We start from the raw sequence: 19048 nt of genomic DNA on the forward strand, positions 1-19048 counted from the left end.
TCTCCTGTGAGCAGCAGCAGTCTGAGGAGTGCTGGGCTCAAAATCATTCAGCCAGCTTTCATGCCTTAGGGACAGCTGGAGCTCTCAGAGACACCTGCTTTCTAAATCAGCACCTTTACCACTGTACCAGTGCTTGATTAAAAGCACTTTGATTGATTGAAGGGAATGTATCCTCATTAATCAAGCACCAGTTTGTTTTCAGCCTGTTAGTGAAATCCAGCTGTGTCAATATCTGGCAGTGGAACAAATTCCTTCTCTCTCTTCAGCCCTCATTGCCCCACCCAAAATTGATATGGCTCAAGAGAAAATGAGGGATGGAGAAAAGCTTGTTTTGGGATGTTGCTGAATATATAACTTTTAGCAAAGTGATTATAATAATGTGTACAGAAAATGCCATACTAGAAGAGGCATCTGCCTTTCTACATGTAGTGAAAGATCTTCATCTTCTAAAACTGCGGGTCATCTGTGCATCAGTTAACCACAGCCTTTGCTTTTTCTACCAGGCTATGCACTCATCTGAGTTCATTAATTTATCTACTCCTATTATCAAAGGATTTTTTTTATTTGACCAGGTAGGAGTTCTATATAATTCATAAGATTATGCCAAATTAAAATAAAATGAGTTAATTTAAACACATACACACACACACACACACACACACACACACACACACATACACACGTTTTCTGAGGTTTTTGCGGGTGTTTGCATGTAGGTCTTTGGTTATTCGGATTTTCTCCCACGTAAAATTGGAAGTGTCTTGGCGATGTTTCAACGAAGTCCCATTCGTCATCTTCAGGCTGGTGTTTTCGCTTCATGCTTCTAGGAGCAATGATTTTTGGCTTCGTGCTCCTAGAAGCACAAAGCTGAAAACACCAGCCTGAAGATGACGAACGGAACTTTTTCAAAACATCACCAAGACACTTCCAATTTGACATGGGAGAAAACCCGAATAACTAAAGACCTATATATATATATGTTCTACAGTTTGTATAGAAGAATGGACATAGACAGATACATACAGATGCTCCTTTAGGTCCTGGGATGCCAGGGACACCGTCCTTTCCTGGCCTTCCTTCTTTGCCAGGAATACCCGGTTGTCCAGGTAATCCTGGTAATCCTTTTTCACCTTTTAAAATGGAGTCGTAGAAAATATCTCCAGGTTCTCCTTTTGGTCCTGAGATTCCTATCTTACCAGGTGCACCAGGAGGTCCCTGAAATTACAGATAGTTACAGCAGAATTAATTGTCTTCTGACAAGCTGTATAGTGAAGTACTAGCCAAAGTTGCTCATTTTCAGAATTTTTGCATCTGTAAATTAGCAGTGATCCATGGGCCACTGAATTATCCCTTGATGTGACTAGATAGTTCAAATTCAGTTAAAATGGAGGATTTGGAGTGAAGTTCATGGTGGACCTCTCTGAAGAAGTGGAGATGGTACCGTAGTGGTGACTAGCAGCCAGATGGAGAATTCTGGACAGTGGAGCCTCTCCAGACAAGGGGAGACTGTGAGATCACCCACCTGCAGTCCAGAAGTATGTTCCTCATGAGAAGACTGCAGCACTTGCAGTCAACTCTTGAGTAGAACTACTGGGGATCAGGGAAGAGTCAGCTTTCACCTGCAGTGCTGCCTTTCTAAGGACATTAGAAGACTTAAACCTTGCTGAAGTTTTGCTCAGAGCTTGACTTTCTTAAACACCTTAGAACGTAACTTATTTAGAGTTAAAAAGAGATCTCCAGACCAGTGAGATAAAGAAAAAAACTATTTGGTGAGTCAACCTTCTTTCTGGATCAGAAAAAAGAAATGAAAAGAGGATACAATAGCAAAAAGCTTAAAATGATTTTGATTTAAGAAAATTTAAGAGGAAAGTTCTGTCTCTTAATTTGAAACAATAATATTTTGACAAAAGTGCTTTTGTTTGAAATAATCAGTAACCAATAACCAAGTCTACCATACAATGATAGTGAAGAATTTCTATCCTTACAGGCATATTTGCTCATTTATTAACTGGTTGAAGTTAATATTTCTTGATCTCAAAATTGGGCAGACTCTGATTTAGAAATCTAGAAAACTAACTAGGTAGGTTGCTTTATGGAAGCAATTGCATGGTTTAAAGCAGAGGTCCCCAACCTTTTGGGCACCAGGGATCAGTTCCGTGGAGAAAGGTTTTCCCATGGACCGGAGAGGGTGTGGTTTTGTGTGCTGCCTGCATACCACAGCTTTGCTTGTTTGTGTGGACTGGACGTCTGGTTTAAAGGCCATACACAGAAACCCCAGTCAAGAAAATAAAGGACATATTAAATATCTTAAGTGGACAACTTGTGGCCACTTTGACCCCTGGCTATTATAAGTAGTAAACAACCTGTCACCCTTTGGGTAATCCTTTCAAATTTATTTTCTTGCCTAATTCCTCAATGCTTTCAACAAATGACAGAGTTTCTAATGCGCTGCCTTCACTGGAAAAGCTGAGATACATTCACAGATGTATCTGCTTGGAAAATACTTCATGTTGAACTGTATATCACTGTCAAGCCTCAGCACAGGAAATGTTTTGTATTATGTCATAAGCTGTTTTATTATCATTTTTATGTCATAAAATATTCTGTAAAATTAACCAAATCATGGGAGTCCGATTTTGGGCACATTAGGTAAGTTACTCCTTTTGAGGTAGCTTGGTTCAAAAGCCATTGCCCTATGATGCAGCATTTCATACTGTTAAAGCTTACAGGAACAAGAGAGTTTTTATTACTATATAGATAGTCCATGGAGCCACACGCAGCAGCACAAGCCGTTGCCATCAAGGCAGAGAGAACGGCTGCTGGCTTCCCTCCTCACAATGATCCATTAAACGGCTTCTCCTCTGCCAGTAATCCTCATTCCTCAGCAGAAATACTGGGAAGGAGCAGAATTTCCTCAGTGGGAAACTAGCCAGTTGCAAACTGGCTGGTGGGAGAAGGAGAAGCCTCAGTGCTTTCCTTTTCCCCTGCCAGAAACTGCCAGGGACTGCTAGTGCCCTTCCAGCAGCCCAGCTTAAAATGCTATTCTCTCCAAGTGGCCTTCAAAACCAGGAAATTAATGATGCCCACAATTGTAGGGGAATGTACATGTGTGCTGCGTGTTAAATGGGGGAGGGGCATGCATTTGCAGCTCCTGACCTAGCAACCTGTGTGGTCCTGAAGATCTTGGCTACTGACATAATTGAAATAAACTACTCCTATCATCAGTGCTGTGAGGTGGGAAATGCAAGCTTTTTCCTATTCATCAAAACAAAATGCCATGCCCTTCAACACAAAGAGAAAGAGATTCCTTGCCCTTGTATTTGAAATTCATTTCCTAAGATAATGAATGTTAAAGCACTGATGACACTCATTATTACAAAAATATTTCTCTGAAAACTTGCCAAAAACACCCATTTACTTACTGCCATGCCTGGAATGCCTTCAGATCCAGGAAGGCCTCTATCACCTTTAGCACCTGGTGGTCCTGGAATGCCTTTTAAAAAGAACAGAATATGTATGTGTATATAAACAAACAAAGAAATAAGCATGGATATATATGGGATTAGATGGGGTTTTGACATTCTTGTCTGGCTGCAACCCTTATCATTGCTTGGAATGAGAAGGTGACTTTGGATGGTCAAAAGTACCAAAATCCTTTTCAAAATTCTCAAATTTTGTTCTCAGCTATTATGAAGAGTTGGTGGTCATGAAAGGACTGGCTCACTGACTTGAAGACTAGTGCCGAATAATTGTTAATCATTGTTACTGGAATGAAGTGGGAAACTCTTGTTGAGTCTGTCTGGCAATTTTCTACTTTCATTGTATTCTATAGTGCTAATCAAAAGAATCACATAGCATGGAGAAAGTCTGTTCAATAGACATAACATTTTTTAAAAAAACCAATAGACACAATTTGAAATTTTGTGAGACTATTATTGGCATGGGTCATAAAACATTCGCCACATGGATGCTTGCCTAATCTTAAAACAGCTGCTGGGATAGCTAGACATTTAAAAAAACCTAGTCATTTATTGTATTAAAAGTCAACTATTGAAGATTACTCCCATGCAATGTTTAGGCCACTCATTATAAATTAAAATATTGGTCAGTTCCATCTGTGAGTATTATTGCCCTTTGTTTAATCTATTTTTTAGGAATTATTTGGAATAATTGGCAATGTCTATAATTTAAAATCAGTGTCAGAAATCCTACTTATTGGTTGCCATTAACATCAATACAATGAGGGAAAAAATATTTGATTCCCCTGCTGATTTTGTACGTTTGCCCACTGACAAAGAAATGATCAGTCTATAATTTCAATGGCTGAGGGAAGGAGATCCTCACCCAAGATTTGATGGTACATGGCCCTGTCCATCATCCCTTTGATGTGGTGAAGTTGTCCTGTCCCCTTAGCAGAAAAACACCCCCAAAGCATAATGTTTCCACCTCCATGTTTGATGGTGGTGTTCTTGGAGTCACAGGCAGCATTCCTCCTTCTCCAAACACGGCAAGTTGAGTTGATGCCAAAGAGCTCAATTTTCGTCTCATCTGACCACTGTCAGAATCCAGTTATATTTCCTTTCTATCTATCTTCTCTGATATAAAACCAATTCTTACTCTCTCTTGGATCCTGTCATACTACTAAGGGGGAGGGGGATATGCATGGGGTTTTTATTACTTTCACTTCTTCTAATCACTACAAAGTAACCTTTTGTTGATTCGCTTTGGGTCTGCTAACCATCACAATGTAACCATTTGCCTTTCATCCTATGCCCCTCTGAACTTCTCCTCCTTACCGAGCAGCGAGAGAAAGAGAGGGGGGAAAGATGCAGCCTCCGGGATCTGTGTGAGGAGATGTTGAATGATCGTGCCCAATGGAGCCGGATTGATGTTATCTTTCCTGGATTTAACACCTAGAAATCTGGGGGTCTGAATTGCCCGGAAGAACTGCAGGATGGGGGCTGCTTAGGGACACTTTAAAACATCAAATTGTAAGGGAATCCCTCAGATCCTGTCTATCATGCCTGCTATCAATTTCACTTAATAAAAGTTCCTGTTGGAAGAAACCGTCCTTACAACCACAACACTTTCACCCAGTTCTCTGAATCATTCAGATGTTCATTGGCAAACTTCAGACAGGCCTGTATATGTGTTTTCTTGCCTTGCAGGCACTGCAGGATTTTAGTCCTTCAAGGCGCGTAGTGTGTTACCAATTGTTTTCTTGGTGACTAGTCCCAGCTGCTTTAAGATCATTGACAAGATCCTCCCCTGTAGTTCTGGGCTGATTCCTCACCATTCTCATGATCATTGAAACTCCACAAGGTGAGATCTTGCACAGAGCCCGAGACCGAGGGACATTAACAGTTATTCTGTGTTTCTTCCATTGGTGAATAATAACAACCAACTGTTGTCACCTTCTCACCAAGTGGCTTGGCGATAGTCTGTAGCCCATTGCAGCCTTGTGTAGGTTTACAATCTTGTCCCTGATATCCTTGGACAGCTCTTTGGTCTTGGCCATGGTGGAGAGTTTAGAATCTGATTGATTGCTTCTGTGGACAGGTGTCTTTCATGCAGGTAACAAGCTGAGATTAAGAGAACTCCCTTTAAGAGAGTGCTCCTAATCTCAAAGCATTACATGTATAAAAGACACCTGGGAACCAGAAATCTTGCTGATTGATAGGGGATCAAATACTTATTTTACTCATTAAAATGCAAATCAATTTATAACTTTTTTGAAATGTGTTTTTCTGGATTTTTTGTTGTTGTTATTTTGTCTCTCACTGTTAAAATAAACCTACCATTAAAATTATAGACCGATCATTTCTTTGTCAGTGGGAAAACATACAAAATCAGCAGGGGATCAAATAATTTTTTCCTTCACTGTAGATTTGGTAGGCAGCTTATTATGTGGAATTCCATCCAAAGTGATATATACAGCTGGTCACATCTGTAGCTCAAATTATTTTTCATTGCATTTACTATTGATAGGCATGCCAAGAATATTTTCCTGTATTTACATTTTTTCTATTTAATTTGACGGAATACTTTTATATTACTTTATCGCAGTGTTTCTCAACCTTGATAATTTTAAGGCATGTGGACTTCAACTCCCAGAATTCCACAGCCAGCATTGCTGACTGTGGAATACTGGGAGTTGAAGTCCACATGCCTTAAAATTGTCAAGGTTGAGAAACACTGCTTTATCGTAAGCTCCAAGAGAAGATTATGATTTTGAAAATCATATACAATGATCATTTGAATAAAGGAATAAACATGTTTATTAAAGAAATGGAAATGTTGGAGTACTCCAAATAATTTTTACAAAAAGGACTTTTTTAATGTTTACTTGAAATACCTATAATGGAATGATAATAAAAAAAATTCAACAATAAAAAGAAGAAATTTTATGTATTTTTCATTTATCACTTCTCAATTACAGAGAATGCTCATCTTTTACAAAATGCTTAAACAAAACTAAATGATCATGCAACTATGTAGAAATTGTGGATAATGTTTGACATTTGTGAGATTTATTTTCCAAACAGCCACATTTTGGGTAGACATAGAAAAGATGCAGGATAAGAAAATGTAGGCTTGTTACTCTTACTTACTGTTCAGGAGGAAATAAAGATTGCATTTTCAGAAAAAGGCAGAGTTAACTTCATTTCTACTGCTCCAGGGATCAGATCCAAACAACAGACTCTTTCATCAAAATGAATTAAAATAAATGCCAAGATTATTTAACTCATTCTAGAATGTTAAGAATGAAATGTGAAGAGCACAGAATAGAAGGGAGGAACATTCCAATTGATTCTTACTTTCTCCTCTACTGTATATGGTCATCTAGTAACAACATTTGAAACATGTTGTTTGGCTACAAATATAATTTTGAAGCTATCTCTCCATTTCTATGTGAAGCAACGTGATGAATGGAAGAGTAGAAAAACAGAACAAATTCTAGGGAAAAGTTTTATCTGCAGTGTAATTAAGGGACTCCCTCTTCTTACTTTACCTGGTTCCCCTTGAAGGCCCTGGGGCCCTGGTGGTCCAGGAAAACCTGCTCCATCACACTCCAAGCAGCCTTCGCCTTTTTCACCTTTGGGAAAAAGGTAAAGATGTTTGAAAATGGTTTACATTCAGTATAAAAATCTCATGCCTCAGGAATGGAAATATGTGTGACATAATATTTGACACATATTATTTAAACAAACTTTGAATGTGACATATTGAAAATAACCTGTATGCAGACCCTAAAGGATTGCCCATAGGCCCTGAAAGTCTTGGGTACTTCATCAAACAATAATCGTATTAACAATAAGTTAAATAATAATTGCCTTTCTATGGGAATGAAATGAAATAAGAGCTGAGGTGGCGCAGCAGTTAGAGTGCAGTACTGCAGGCCACTTTAGCTGACTGTGTTCAGCAGGTCAGCGGTTCAAATCTCACTGGCTCAAGGTTGACCCAGCCTTCCATCCTTCCGGGGTAGGTAAAATGAGGACCCAGATTGTTGGGGGCAATGTAAATATATATATATACATTGCTTACTGGTATACACCGCTTAGAGAGTGCTTGCACCTAAAGCGGTATATAAGTCTCATAAATAAATAAATAAATATATTTTAGTTTTGTTTTTTTTTCCTGAGCCCATTCACACACTTTGGGAGATTGTATCTTGCTTTATCTCACAAAACTCAAATACCTTACCTTTTTCTCCTCTTTCTCCTGTGTAGCCTGACAGTCCTGGGATGCCTTGAAGACCTGGGTCACCAGGTGGACCACGTTCACACTCAATTCCATCTGCAATAATAAGAAAATAAAGAATATTAATTTTGACCTTTAAACAGCACTAATCTAGCCCAATGACACTGATTACCAAACATAAAAATAAAAGGCAAGAGCCATGAAATTATATTACTAATAATGTCCATTTCTTTAAGGCTAATTCACATAACATTCTCCCTCTGTATGTTACTAATCCCAACAATTTGCAAAGTCATAATCATGTAAAGAAATCTATATTGCAGTACCTTCGATCCAACAATTGCAGAGATTAAGAAAAAAAGGGGTACCATATGACAATATAGACCTTGCTACAAAGTGATCTCATTCCTCAAGGTCATTCTCACATATCATTGTAATATCTCCCAAATTTTGCTCATGTTTATCTTTTGTACCCTTTCAATCAGCATTCTGCCAAGCACCTTCCTACACACCAACAACTAATTTCTCTATGGTGTTTGCATTCAGTCTTGCTTCCTCTTATTTTTTATACTGGCATAGTAACAGCATGCCAGTATCAGTATCTTGGGGCTCTCATCACAATCACTTATGCCCTATTCCCCAACCCAAGCTGGATTACCACAGTACAGTCTACATGGAGCTGTACTTGAAAACTATCCAGAAGCTTCAGTTGGTACAGAATGTAGCAGTTGTGAGCAGTTTCATGTGTTTCTAGGGGAACACATGTTATACCTCCACGTCACAAGCTAAAGTGGTTACCAGTCTGTTTCTGGGTATAATTCATGGTGATGGTTTTGACATTTAAAGCCCTACATGGCGTAAAACCTTTTTGTTTAACAGATTCCCCTATCTCCAAATGCCCATTCTCTCCATCTTTCATCATTAGCAATCAAATTGATCATGTTTTTAAATTAATTCATTTTCCACATGTACATATGAATAAGCTTAAATGACCAGACAGCCATTATTTTCAATCATACTGTGTTTCTGAATGACCCAATCACACCATGTTGCAATCTTTCATATGACATAGACATCATCTGATGGCCCTAAATATATTGACCTTCGCTACCCGCCTTAACATTGGTCAGTTAAGGCTCAATCCAACCCATAGGCTGCCATCCACAAAACTTAATCATTGTTTTTTCTGGGTTTGGAAGCCCAAAATCCTTTTTTGGTTCTTTTAATTCTTCAAGATACTGATACACAATCCACTTTCACTCTGGGGTTCGCTACTATACCAATGAACCATAAGTGCCTATTAGACAAAATTTCTTAATACAAAGGCTAGAAACAGTTCTCAGAAAAGACACTCCTATTTTTATGGAGCCTGGATTTTTATATATACTTTTTATATTCTCAGTGAATGGATAGAATGACAAAGATGCAGCTGTTGTTGTAAGCAAGAATCACTTGGTCTTAATAAATTACTGTCAGAAGTCACCAATCACTCATTGTAAAATCATTTAGCTTGGCCAAAGTAATTGTTTTGAAGTATACAATTATCTTCTCCGACAAATTCATTCAGCACATTCTGGCCACCATCCTGATATTTACAGCTTATCTCAGGTCTTTTAAAATATTAAATAATATATTTTCTAAGGATAATAGTGACTTGCCTGTTCCACCAGGTGGGCCTGGAGGCCCGGGTAAACCACGAGATCCTGTAAATCCATCTCTTCCTTTTGGCCCAGGCAAAGATGTTCCAGGAGGCCCCTGGTCACCTTTTCTCCCTCTTTCACCAGGAAAACCACGTGGTCCTGGAATAGCTTGCCCTTAATTACAAGAATGCAATGAAATGAACTCATGAAAACCTTCTTTAGAAAATATATGCATCAATTATAGTAACAGCATCAAATAAAAATATTAAACGTATGAATAGAAAAAAATTGCCATATATCTAAATATGCCAAATAGGTTGAAGCATTTTTTTTCCTTTCAATCATTTCCAATTTTCATTGTTTTATATATCAAGATTGTTATTTATAGAAATATCCAGCTGCATGAAATCTAAAGATATGGGAGAGATTCCTAACCAGAGGCCATTTTTGTAGACACACACACCATAGGGTTCTGATGGTTGCCATGCCATCTCATTCCACTAAAGAGATATAAAGATGTAATAGACCAAAAGTATCAATTGTATATTATTTAATTATTGTAATTGTATATCCAGGAACCCAAGGTGCCTTAACATGGAGATCTGTCTTCATTTAACTGCCTCAACAAACCTGTGAAGTAGTAAGCTAACAAATAATCATATTTTAAACAATTATCTTAATTAGAACATCATATTGGTTATGTCTAAAATAGTTGTTGTATTAAATGTTGCCTCTAAAGTTTTATCTCAAATGAGAACCATCAGATAGTATAAAAGAATCAGTTCTCAAACAGTCAGATGAGATAGAAATCTAACATTTTTTTGTAAGAGAGGAAAAAATGAAAAGAATTGTTTGACACAATATTTCATGTTCTAGGAGACATCAGGTTCTCTAAGGTGGACATGTTCATAAATATTTTTCAGACAAAAGGTAAAATAATTAAATATTATATTAAGAAGGACATCAGAAAACTGATGCTAAAGCCACTTTAATGACCCTAAAAGTAAAACAAAGTGATATAAGTGTGTAAATCAAACAGATCTTTTAAACCAGTGGTTCTCAACGTTTGTGTGACGGCGCCCCCGTCAAACAAACATGCCACGCATGCGCGGCGTGGTGCGCATGCGCGGCGCTGCCCCCTGAGGGGGAAAAATGGCGGATCGCCTTGTTTGGCGACCCCTGAGAAATGGTTAATCGACCCCAAATGGGGTCGCGACCCATAGGTTGAGAACCGCTGTTTTAAACAATCACTTAATAAGTCTTATTATTCAAATACATTTGTGATTTGACTGTGCCATATTAAACTAAGTTCATTTTGGTCCTTTTTAAAAATACACTAAGTTTCTCATAAAAGAAAAAAGGATCATCATGCCTAAAAAAAAAGATAACCTAATGTACATTTAAATACAGTATTTACAGTACGAAGCAGAAGGAGCGTCTTTTCCGACAACTCATTCTATTAAAAGGCCTTAAGCTTTTCTGAACTACAAATCATTTTACTTGATTCATGGAATGGTTAAACTGATACAGAATTGAGGCAGGACAAAGGGAGAAAGGGTGGCTAGTCAGATGCAGACAGAGATGTGGCTACTGAAAGTACATTGCAACTGTTACTTGATAAGATGTTCATAATCAGTTTCACATGTAACCCATAAACCTGCCTTCTCCTGCCTTCCTTCCCCATGCCTCATCACATGGATATAATGTAACCTTTTTACTCTTTCACTTTTAAAGACTACGGGTAAGCATCTATAGTATAAATGCTATGTTGATTACATTGCTAGGGGGGGAAATATAATTATAAAAGAAAAAAATGCAAAACCACTGATAAGATGTCAAGAATGCCAGATCCTGGAAAGTTCTGCAAAATAGGAAAATGATACTGAAGATAAATGAATGCTTTATAAATATAAAATAATTGTCCAAAAATTATGGTGAATATCAGTGAAAATATATCATTTATATCCACAGAAATATTGGAAATAAAAGGTGGCAAAGTTGTAGAAAAAAATCAGTCTAAAACTAATCAATTAACCAAATTAACAAATATTCTTACCTGGAGGACCTGGTGGCCCTGGATTACCTTGAGAACCTATAAAATAAATATAATAAATATTCAGAAAGTAAAGTCTTAAATTGTATTTGATATTTGGTTGGGGCCCAATATTTGAGGCCCAATAAAACATACTGTATAAGATTGGCTTGATTTTTTTTCCTAGAGGCTAGGTTACTTATTTTGTCTCAAATCACGACAAAAAATAACTATGTATGTTATTATTGAAATTATTATTGGATTTACACCCCACCTTTCTATCCACTTGACAATCAAGGCAGCTTGCAACGAAAGAAAATTAAAGCATCATGAGTAAAAGAAATTGCTAGCAATTTAAATTTTATTTAACTTTAGTTAATTTCTCAACCAATTAAGAATTTATAATGAATCAAGAATTTATAATGAATTTATAATGAATCAATTTATAATGAATCATAATCAAGATTTACCTTTGGGACCTGGTTCACCTTTCCTTCCTGGAAACCCATGAGGTCCTGGGTCACCCTTTTCACCAAACACTTCTTCTTCTTCTTCACCCGTAACCTGAATAATGGCAAGCATCAAAATACAGAAAACCCGTAAATCTGAAACCTTCCAAATAGGTCAGAGCTTACAGTATTTCTGGGATTCCCGTCTTTCTTAGGAATTGCTCTAGCCCAACCTTCCTAACCTGGTGTTCCCAAGATGTCTTGGAATTGTAACTCCCAAATTTTCCAAGCCTTCCCATATCTGGAAAGAAGCTTATTTTAATGAATGCAAACATAGTAACAAAGGTTTCATTTGAGCAAGCAAACAACTTTTGGGTTTGTGCTATCAGTACTACCTCAGTGTTATAACTGGGTCCAAATTCTGACTAAAAAGGATCCAGATTATCCATTTGCCTGCTGGCCTTCTAGTGCTATAAGCTTTCTCAACAACTTGGCTGAAGATTGGCCAAAAATAATTCAGTTTTGCTAGTCTAGAATGACCTCTTTAAGAGAGTTGAATAACCAGTTCTTTCAGAGCAGGTGATACTACCATCTCCTTCATAGAAGCATTAATCATCACATAAACCTGCCACACATCACCTCCTGGAAGGTTTTAAATAAAAGGTTCTATAACATGGATCTAAAACACAGGTGCTAACCGAATAGTATATATGTAGCTCAAGGTTGGACTGTGAAGTCCCTGGTGCTCTCTGAGTTTTAAAACAAAGATGATTGAACTCACAGCCCCAAGAATCCTGTTTATTTCATTGGGGTTGAAAGGTTTAAACTCTTCCCAGGTAATTGGGGAGCTCCACAGGACCTATAACCTCTAGGTTTCACCCCAAGCAAATTCAAGAGACTTTATGCAACAAATGTTCAGGATATTACAGCAACCATATAAGTCTAGGCATGTCAAACTCGCGACGTCACATGACGTCGCACAATGTATCGGGCCGGTTTTGCCATTGCCGGCAATGGGGTGGGCACGGCTTCCACATGACGCATCCGGCCCATGGGCTGGCAGTTTGACACCCCTGATATAAGTGTTCCTTTGGTCCTTCCCTATCTAAAGGAAGTGGATCACCCTAAACAATGGTTGCCTTTCCATGGACATTTTGCTATCCTTATCACCAGACAGAAATCCAAAGGTTCTTCTCGATGCATAGTTGGGATTATTTTTTGTTTTCCTCCAATAGTGCTCTAGGCACGTCTTATGCTCCTTCATCACCCAGAGTTCCTCTGAAAATCAGGAAATTCCAGGATCCCTGTGCTTAGAGAGTTTGCATAGCTGTGATGTTATCTAAGGCCATGGTCACTTTTGTGTTTAAGCAGAACAACTATATGTGTACCAGAGTTCCAGGAACAATCTGCACCCTGAAGCTCCCTCTGAATCCTAATTAGTCTCCTTAGTTGCTGGAGGCAAACCAGTTGAACAGATCCTGCTTCCATGAAGTGGAATGTAGCCATAAAGAATAGAGTAAGACTACCACCCCCCAACTCCAAATCACATTGCCAGTGTCCCAGGATAAAATTTTATTAACAAAGTTAAGTGATCCGATCTTTATGGGGAGGAGAGGGAGGGAGGGAGGGAGGGAAGGAAGCAAGGCTCCAGATTATTTGGATAGTGAGTCATGGGACAGCAGTACTTTGCATATAATCAATATCAGGGTCAGCCAGATAATTAAAAACAGTTCTATCTAACAGCCCAGAAAACGGCTGCTGATCAGAGTAGTCAATACTGCAGTACGCAAGCAAACAGTCTAGTCTGTACTGAACAATCAACTTATTTATAAAATCGTGGGTGCTCCATCACTGGAGATTTTTAAGAAGAGGCTAAGCAGTCTCTTGTCTGAGAAGGTATAGGTTCTCCTGATCAAGCAGGGGGCTGGACTAGAAGACCTCCAAGGTCCCTTCCAGCTCTATTCTATTCTATTCTATTCTATTCTATTCTATTCTATTCTATTCTATTCTATTCTATTCTATTCTATTCTATTCTACTCTACTCTACTCTATTTAAGAACACATTTAAGACCAGATTTTACACTTACAATTCCTGGAGGTCCAGGAGGTCCTGCTACACCCTTGTCTCCCTGGGAGGAGGAAAAAGAAGGAATTTATCTACTGACTTTGAAACAATATTTTTAAAAACTGGGTATAGCCAACTGATGGCATTGGGAAGGGAGGAAAGGGAAGATATAGCCAATGCAAAAATGTGTATAGTTCTCTTTAGTAACTTTGCATGTATGAAAGCCTTCAGCTCCAAATACATACCATTAATCACTTGAAAAGTTTTTAAAGTTTTAACAGTATAAATTATATCTATAGAAATACTGTAAGCCCAAATACTGTACTAGCTGTGGGAGTCTGTGGAGCCCTTCTGCTGATAACATTTATTCGTCCTTAATGGAACAGAAAACAATTTGCCACTTTTGAATCAATGCTTAAAACTGTTGCCAACCAGCAGAGCCCAGAAAGTCTTCTGATAAAGATGCAATGCTGACATTGGAAGGGCTAGGATTTAAATATTTTTCACTTCTTTTAGAAGGTTTGGGGAGTGCTGGTAAAAAAGGTAAAGGATTTCACTCTGCTAATTATTGTCGATTCTAGGAATCAGTGCTCATCTCCATTTCAAGGCCATTGAGCCAGCGCTGTCCGAAGACATTTCCATAGCCATGTCATGGGACGCTGTTATCTTTCTACCAAAGTGATACCTATTTACCTACTGATATTTGCATGCGTTCGATCTGCTAGGTTGGCAGGAACTGGAGGAGGATGACACTTGGGTCTTAAACCTGGGCTGCCAGGTTTCCAGCTGACAAGCCAAGCAGCTTAGCTACTGAGCCACTGAGCCTTAGGGAGTGTAGGAAGAGGAACATTTTGCCTCATGGAAACTTTTACCCTCAAAACTGCTTGTTTAAGCCAAAATCACACTGCATAGAACACTAAACATTTTGGACTTATGTTTGGCCATCCAGGCTATAATTACAATAGTTTTTAGCAATTGGTTTGAAAATTGGCAATCGTGTAGATCTTAACAAGTACATTATAATTTCCAGTGGCATTGTTATAAGTAACATGAATATAAATTAATTTTGAAGCATATATATTAAGAAATGTTTTTGCAATTTGCTAGCTGAAGACCTATTAAAGTATTGTGGCTAAACTCCCCCTGTGCCTGTTGGTTAAATCACAAAAGAGGGTAACAGATGAGAGCTCAGCAAACACTAGTTATATTAGTTATACATATCATAATTATAAATAATAACATCCTGTTAAGATGAATGATTCAGAAATCAGCTGCATTTTTTTCTTCCTTTCATTCTGAAAGATCACTACTTGAATCATCCTTGATTCTTCCTCTTTACCAACACACACTCATTTATTTGATGTATTGTACTTACTATATGGTGATTACTTACTTTAGGTCCAACTATACCAGGATGTCCAGGAATTCCTGGCTGACCAGGTACTCCCTGCAGGTATCACAGTAAGAAAAGGCCTGTTTTGTATACAATCATTGTAAATGACTTCCCCTTTCCCAAAACAAAGCTAAAGATCGTCTGAAGTTATTTTTACAAAACTGACATGCGTAAACATTTATCTTTAAATTAAGAATTACCAGCAGCAAATCTTCTATGAATATGAATATGATATTTATGGTAAAGTGACCTACATACACGTTCTCCCTTCTCTCCATCCTCTCCATCTTTTCCAGGCCTTCCCTGCAAAATGAATAATTTTACTTATTTAGTCAGCATGGGAATTCTTATTTCTACTATAGGGTTGCTGAGACTAATGAAGAATTAATGAGCTGCACACAATATTTCCCTGCACAATAATCAGTGTTTTCAATCTTTCTCAGAGTCTTGGAAAAAATGGTGGGAATAATGCTGCGGAATCATCAACTAATCCTGCTCTCTAATATCCTAGTGAACCTCCAGATTAGGACTTCCTACTCCTCCATGTAAGTATCCTTCATTCACATATTCAGTCTGTCTCCATAGATCTGGAAAAGAGTTATTTGGGAAAGAGTGACTGAGCCACTTTGATGTGAAAATATCCCCTGAAATACATACATAATATATCTGACCAGATTTAGAACTGGCTATGGGCAGTTCTATCTCTAGCAGAACCTATTGTAAACACAGAGCATGGGACACTTTTCCACAGCCACACGTACACTTACTCTCTCACTTCTGCCAGATTGTGTAACAAACTCACTGCAATTGTAAGGGCATATACTCTCTTATTCACACAGTTTCAACCCTTTTCAGGATGCCAACAGTCACTATTCTGAAACTCATTGCAGTTAGCAAGCAATGTTTTTCAAAGAAAGCTCCAGTTCTTGAAAGGCCAGCCACCTTTCTCTTCCCAACTAAAACTTCCTCTCAGCCACTCCCCATCAGTAACAAATAGGCAAACGACAACAATGAAAACCTTCCTCCGATTTCATCAAAGTGTATCTTAAAAGTCTGGGAAGCCTTTTTGCCATTCCAGGGCGTTGGAGGTGCAGTGGGGCCTATCAGGCTGATGGGGAAATTGTGGGGTGCCTTCAGAGCCTGGCCTCAAAGTTCTTTAATCATCTTTTGGTTATCAGTCAGGTTTATGGTATAACGGGAAGTTTTTACAATTTTTACAAGGAAAATTTGCCCACATCTGATTTCTTCTTTTTTTTAAAAAAAAAAAAAGCTTTCATTTGAGTAGTTTTGGTCACAATAACAAATAAAAATATTTAAGGGAATGAATAAAACACTTCCCTTAAATCCCTAAAACCAGCTGAATCTTTTGCAAGGTCACAAATGGGTATGCACACAAGCCAGATGAAGTGTTGCGGATACACTCAGATGCAGACAGACAGGAGGTGCTTCTGCATTGCTCGTGCATACTGCAAAGCATCTCTGCTGAAGACTTTCCAGAGTTTTATGAGGAACTGCATCTAAAATGGTACTTTCCTATTTGTTTATGAAGATTTCATCATTCTTTGTGGACAGCAATGTGTTTTTTTTTTCTTTACTACATTGCAACTTCAGAAAACATAAAACTACAACAAATAGCTTATAAGAGACTAAATGCTGATGAAGATCCTTTCAGGTACCCCAGTGAAATTCATGGCTACTTCATTTAATATATTTTGTCCTCTTTAATTTATTCTTCTATGGTTCCTTTCTGAATGAAAAATTCAGTGGGACCATAACAAAACGACTTCTGCCATGAAAACAAAAACACCCTTGCATCAAACCCCAACCAGGAAATTTATGTTCAGCCCTTTGATCATTACAGAATTAATTTTTAAAATAGCAAAAACAAAACAAAACAGGAAATTGCAAAGCCCTCAAAAGATGATGCACAATTTAAATAAGAAATCAGCTCCATTTGTGGAACTCCCTAAGGTGAAGTACCTAAATGGTTAGATAAGCAAAAATAAAATAAAATATGCACATACCCGTGGACCAGGTTTCCCAGGTTCCCCTTTTTCCTCTTTGATGCTCTGGCCTGGTGGCCCCTTTTAAAAGATGGCAGATACTTTGCATTAGTACAGTTAATTAAAATTAAATGTTCAGTATAACAGATTTTGCACTACTCTGAACATGATGACTGTGGAACGACCTGAGAAGAAGACCTAGAAGCTAACGGTTCTAGAGGGGAGTGGTCGGGGATTCAAGTCTCCATCTTTTCCTTTCCACTGTCTGCTTTTTAAGAATGTCTGGATTTTAACTGCACTTTTTGATATATTTTTTCTTTCTTCTGATTTTTACTTTCAAACATTAATCTACCAGTTGAATGCTGTTTTAATTTAAACCCCTGCTGGATGTTAAAGTAGGTTCTTTTTTATGTTCTTTGGGAGGAGCTGTTTATGGCTGATGCAAAGGTCCTAGCTGTAAAAGTTTTACTACTGAAATAATTTGGACTATATCAAATATAGTCAAAATGCAATCAATATATCAAGACAAAGTTTATTGGGAAAGCTAGGCAGAAAAAATATTTTCCAACTTACAAGGTCAGTTTGAAAATTTGGATAAGGAACTTGATAAAGTAACCGTGATTTTAGAAGATGGTAAACAGATACAAGTAACAGGCTACAAAGAGATTTACAACCAGATGGATTGGAATGTAACTTGCTGTTTGCAACCCTGAAAGATGAGGCTGACTGGGAAAATACAAGTTGCTTAGAGGACTCAGAGAAAGATATGGATTCTAAAGAGTCAAGGTTGACAGAACAACTAGTGATGAACTTGACTTTTCTAAGCAGATTGAGGGAGTTTGGGGAATGGTTTTATTATACCCAATTGGAAAACAAATGTTAGGAGATGCTATCTTACAATTTATAGGATACTTTTTTTAATATAACAAATGCTGTGTAGATATACACAATAGAGACTTGTGATCTGGGGGAATAAAATCTAATTGTTAGAAAAGATTCTGTTTAATATTTTAAAGAAAAGACTTACTATTAAGAATCAATCAAAGATATTTTTAAGAAGAGTTTTTAATCAAAGATATTTTTAAGAAGGTTTTTAAGAAGAAATTGGACAATAGGCAACTCGTCTGAAATGGTATAAGATCTACTGCCTGAGCAAGGGGTTGAACTAGAAGACCTTCAAGGTCCCTTCCAGCTCTGATTGGTTGATTGATTGATATTTGATCCTGGATGGACCAAAGACAATGATTGTGGTCACTTTTGGTAGACCAGAAGCCATTGTGGACTTTTGTGAGTAAAATGCAATACATTGATTGTTGACAGAAGTCTGGAAGCTTGATTTAGCTATTGGTTTTACCTCTTAACTATATTTTCATATAGTAAATAGATGTCAGGCTAAGTGAGTTGGTAAGTAGTGTTGTAGAAATTTACAAATTGTGTGCCTACTTCGCAAGGGGGGAAAAGTTATTATCTTTGAAAAATATTTATCAGTATTCAATAGGAGGAACAATTTATGTATATGTCTATTTTGGTTTGGTTTATTTATGCACTTTTTTGGTGTAGTCTTGTTTAGCTTTGTTTTGTTTTTGTGTTTTTTAAAGTTTGTATTTTAATGTTTTGAATAAAATAAAAAATTGTTTATAAATGGAAATGCAACGTTTTTCTTTTAATAGATTGTGTGGATTCTTTTTAATCAGTACTTTTTTCAAAAGTATTTAATAGAAGCATATCCTCTTTTTAAAGAAAAAAGAACACAAGAGAGGCCTGT

General features: G+C 37.6%; 1 protein-coding gene across 3 annotated transcripts in view; it reads right to left on the minus strand.

Annotated features, from left to right (window-relative positions):
• The window catches only part of COL4A1 (collagen type IV alpha 1 chain), a 163367-nt gene that overhangs the window by 71360 nt on the left and 72959 nt on the right, over positions 1–19048 (minus strand). For 2 of the 3 annotated variants that reach the window (XM_039326372.1, XM_039326370.1), the window contains exons 15-25: positions 17305–17364; positions 15539–15583; positions 15281–15334; positions 13910–13951; positions 11844–11937; positions 11398–11433; positions 9360–9515; positions 7705–7797; positions 7013–7096; positions 3423–3493; positions 1024–1215 (exon numbers count right to left, since the gene is read on the minus strand). In XM_039326372.1, coding sequence (XP_039182306.1) covers positions 1024–1215; positions 3423–3493; positions 7013–7096; positions 7705–7797; positions 9360–9515; positions 11398–11433; positions 11844–11937; positions 13910–13951; positions 15281–15334; positions 15539–15583; positions 17305–17364 — 927 coding nt within the window. Of the gene's footprint in view, positions 1–1023; positions 1216–3422; positions 3494–7012; positions 7097–7704; positions 7798–9359; positions 9516–11397; positions 11434–11843; positions 11938–13909; positions 13952–15280; positions 15335–15534; positions 15584–17304; positions 17365–19048 lie in introns of all 3 variants that reach the window. The other variant, XM_039326373.1, reaches the window with a different exon arrangement.

The sequence above is a fragment of the Crotalus tigris genome, unplaced genomic scaffold, assembly GCF_016545835.1.
Source record: "Crotalus tigris isolate CLP2741 ecotype Arizona unplaced genomic scaffold, ASM1654583v1 scf7180000024340.7048381, whole genome shotgun sequence".
Taxonomy (NCBI): Eukaryota; Metazoa; Chordata; class Lepidosauria; order Squamata; family Viperidae; genus Crotalus; species Crotalus tigris.